This window comes from Clupea harengus, chromosome 1 (genome assembly GCF_900700415.2).
Source record: "Clupea harengus chromosome 1, Ch_v2.0.2, whole genome shotgun sequence".
Taxonomy (NCBI): domain Eukaryota; kingdom Metazoa; phylum Chordata; class Actinopteri; order Clupeiformes; family Clupeidae; genus Clupea; species Clupea harengus.
This window is the reverse complement of record NC_045152.1, coordinates 32,722,914-32,725,413: the sequence shown is the minus strand read 5'-3', so window position 1 is coordinate 32,725,413 and position 2,500 is coordinate 32,722,914. Positions and strand designations below refer to the sequence as shown.

The 2,500-nt window shown below is 55.6% G+C and overlaps 1 protein-coding gene and 1 long non-coding RNA gene across 2 annotated transcripts in view; both read left to right on the top strand.

Moving 5' to 3' along the window:
• Positions 1 to 622, top strand: part of LOC116224697 — a 2,420-nt gene extending 1,798 nt beyond the window's left edge. Inside the window, exons 2-3 of the long non-coding RNA XR_004165703.2 lie at positions 1 to 63; positions 221 to 622. The exon at positions 1 to 63 is cut by the window's left edge and continues 38 nt beyond it. This is a non-coding gene — a long non-coding RNA (uncharacterized LOC116224697). The remainder of the gene's footprint in view (positions 64 to 220) is intronic.
• A 519-nt stretch (positions 623 to 1,141) lies between these two features.
• The window catches only part of LOC116221781 (protein shisa-8), a 97,532-nt gene continuing 96,173 nt past the window's right edge, over positions 1,142 to 2,500 (top strand). The window contains exon 1 of the mRNA XM_031572991.2: positions 1,142 to 1,933. Coding sequence (XP_031428851.1) covers positions 1,323 to 1,933 — 611 coding nt within the window. The 5' untranslated portion in view covers positions 1,142 to 1,322. The remainder of the gene's footprint in view (positions 1,934 to 2,500) is intronic.

Below are 2,500 nucleotides of genomic sequence, written 5' to 3'. Positions count from 1 at the left end.
GAACTTCCATTCTCTTGCTAAAAGTAAGCGAACACAGCCACACAAAAACACTCTCCTCAACAGGTAAGAGCGCTTAAAGCAACAAGCTTTCCTCAAAGTCAATGAATGTTTGTTTTTCTGAACTGAGTTAAAGCCTGAGGCACAGTACAACCAAGGAAGCGGATGAAAAACTAAAAAATAAAATAACCTAATAATACAAATTCTTCTTCTTACTCCCCAGGTAAACGAAAGGGGAAAGCTAAAGTACACTATGCATGGGCAGACGGGAGCCTTCGGAAGCTTCTGGAGGGAACGCCACCAACGAGCAAGTGGGAAAGGAATCATCATGACCAGTGGATTATGCCATTTTCCCAGCGCTTTGGATCTGTCCTGTCTGAGCGCCGACCCAGTGTTGGTGGGATGGTTATCCACATGAGATGGCTTCACACACACACACACACACACTCTGAGTTTATCCACATGAGATGTCCTCACACACACACACACACACTCTGAGCTTCGTCTTCACTCCTTCGAGGTCCCGAGTCGGCCGTGCCACATGAGACGTCTTCACCGAGAGGCAACTCGACAGGGAAGAGTGTGCCAGCTCTGAGTTTCATCGTCTTCGTCACTACTCCGAGGTCCCGAGGTCCCGAGTCGTCGGCCGTGCCGTCGTGCCAGATCTGGTGCGCCCCTGAGAATATTCTGGAATATTTAATGAGAAATCCTCCACAGGGTTCTCTGCGTCTCAGGTGACTCCCTTCAAACTTGGAGGCGCTCCGGGGAGGAGCAGCATTTTTCAGAGCGTGTCTCGTTTTTTTTTTGTCAGCACGTCCGCCCCGATAACGGCAGACATGTTTAATTGAAGGAGCGAGTGAATATATAGTCTGGGGGATGCGTTCCTGAAGGAGGCTCAGCGGACGACTGACTGACTGATGCTCAGGTTCAGCTCGCTCGCAATGCTGTACACACGCCTCCTCTTCTTCTTTCTCTCCTCTTCCTCCTCTTCCTCCTCCTCATCCTTGAGGACTTGCTTTATCTGAAACACTTCAAACTGCCCCCCGTGCGTGAATCCTCACACACCTCCAAAAAACTGAAAAAACCGAGAGTACTCCTCCTTCTTCTTCATCTGAGCTTTGGAACTAAACGCACGGTTCCCCCCCCCCCCCCTTGTTGTTATTGTCATTTGTTGTTGTTGTGGTTCTCATCTACACGAGAGCTGATGAAGAATATCACCCTCCTCCTCGGCTCTTGATATTTGGGGCGTAAAGTACAAGTCTAGCCTGGTAGCTTTAGGGTGCCCCGAGCGGGCCGTGCGTGGCACAGCGGGTGCTGTGTGAGTCATGGCTGCCCGTGTTGCGCTCGTCTGCCTGGGCCTGGCGCTGCTCCTGGGGTCCAGTTCTCTGGGCCAGACCGGCGGCAGACGGTGGGGCGCGGACGCCCAGGGAGCGCCGGCGGCGGCTGCGGACAATCAAACAACAACGATGCCCCCGGACGAGTCCCCGGAGGTCACGCTGGCCACGCCGAGCGCCGCCGCACCGAGCGTCGTATCCGAGGCCAAGCCCAAGCCCAAGACCAAGCCCCTCCTGCCCATCGGCGGCAGCTGCTTGGGCTACTACGACGTGATGGGTCAGTGGGACCCACCGTTCAACTGCAACGCCGGCGTCTACCACTTCTGCTGCGGCTCCTGCTTCTACCGGTACTGCTGCTCCAGCAAGGTCCAAGTGCTGGACCAGTTGGCCTGCAACAACTACGACACGCCCGTCTGGGCCAACACGGGCAAGCCCGTGGCCCCCGTCACCGAGGCGCCCGAGGAGCCCGAGGCCGACGTCACCCACATGATCGTGTACATCATCTGCGGAGTGGTGGCCATTATGGTGTTGGTGGGCATCTTCACCAAGGTGGGGCTGGAGAAGAGCCAAGGAGGGGGCCGGCAGGACACGACCAACTCCAGGTAAGGGAGTGTGTGTGTGTGTGTGTGTGTGTTTGTGTGTGTGTGTGTGTGTGTGTGTGAGAGACCCCCCCCCCCCCCCCCCCGGGCTGCTGGGGCTGGTGGTGGTGGTGGTGTGTGTGTGGTGGTGGTGTGTGTGTGTGTGTGTGTGGTGGTGGTGTGTGTGTGTGTGGTGGTGGTGGTGGTGGTGGTGGTGGTCCCCGGTTGAGCTGGGATGGTTGGGGGCTTAACCTGGACTTTTATGTGGAGCTATTAGAGTGAATTGTGATGTGTTTTGGGAGAGAGTGGAAAGTGCTGAGGTCTCCTTTCTGCAGAGCCGCTGCCGCTGGGCTCCACTCACACACACACACACACACACACACACACACACACACACACACACACACGCCTACCCTCAATGGAGAGCCTAAGCTCAGGGTGTGTGACGGCAATATTTTAACGTGGATTATTGACAGGAAGTTGGAGCGCTGCCATGCTTAATCTAGAGCAGAGGGGAAAAAAGGGTGAGTGAGAGGGAGAGGGAGAGAGAGAGAGAGAGAGAGAGAGAGAGGAGGAGGAGGAGAAAGGGGA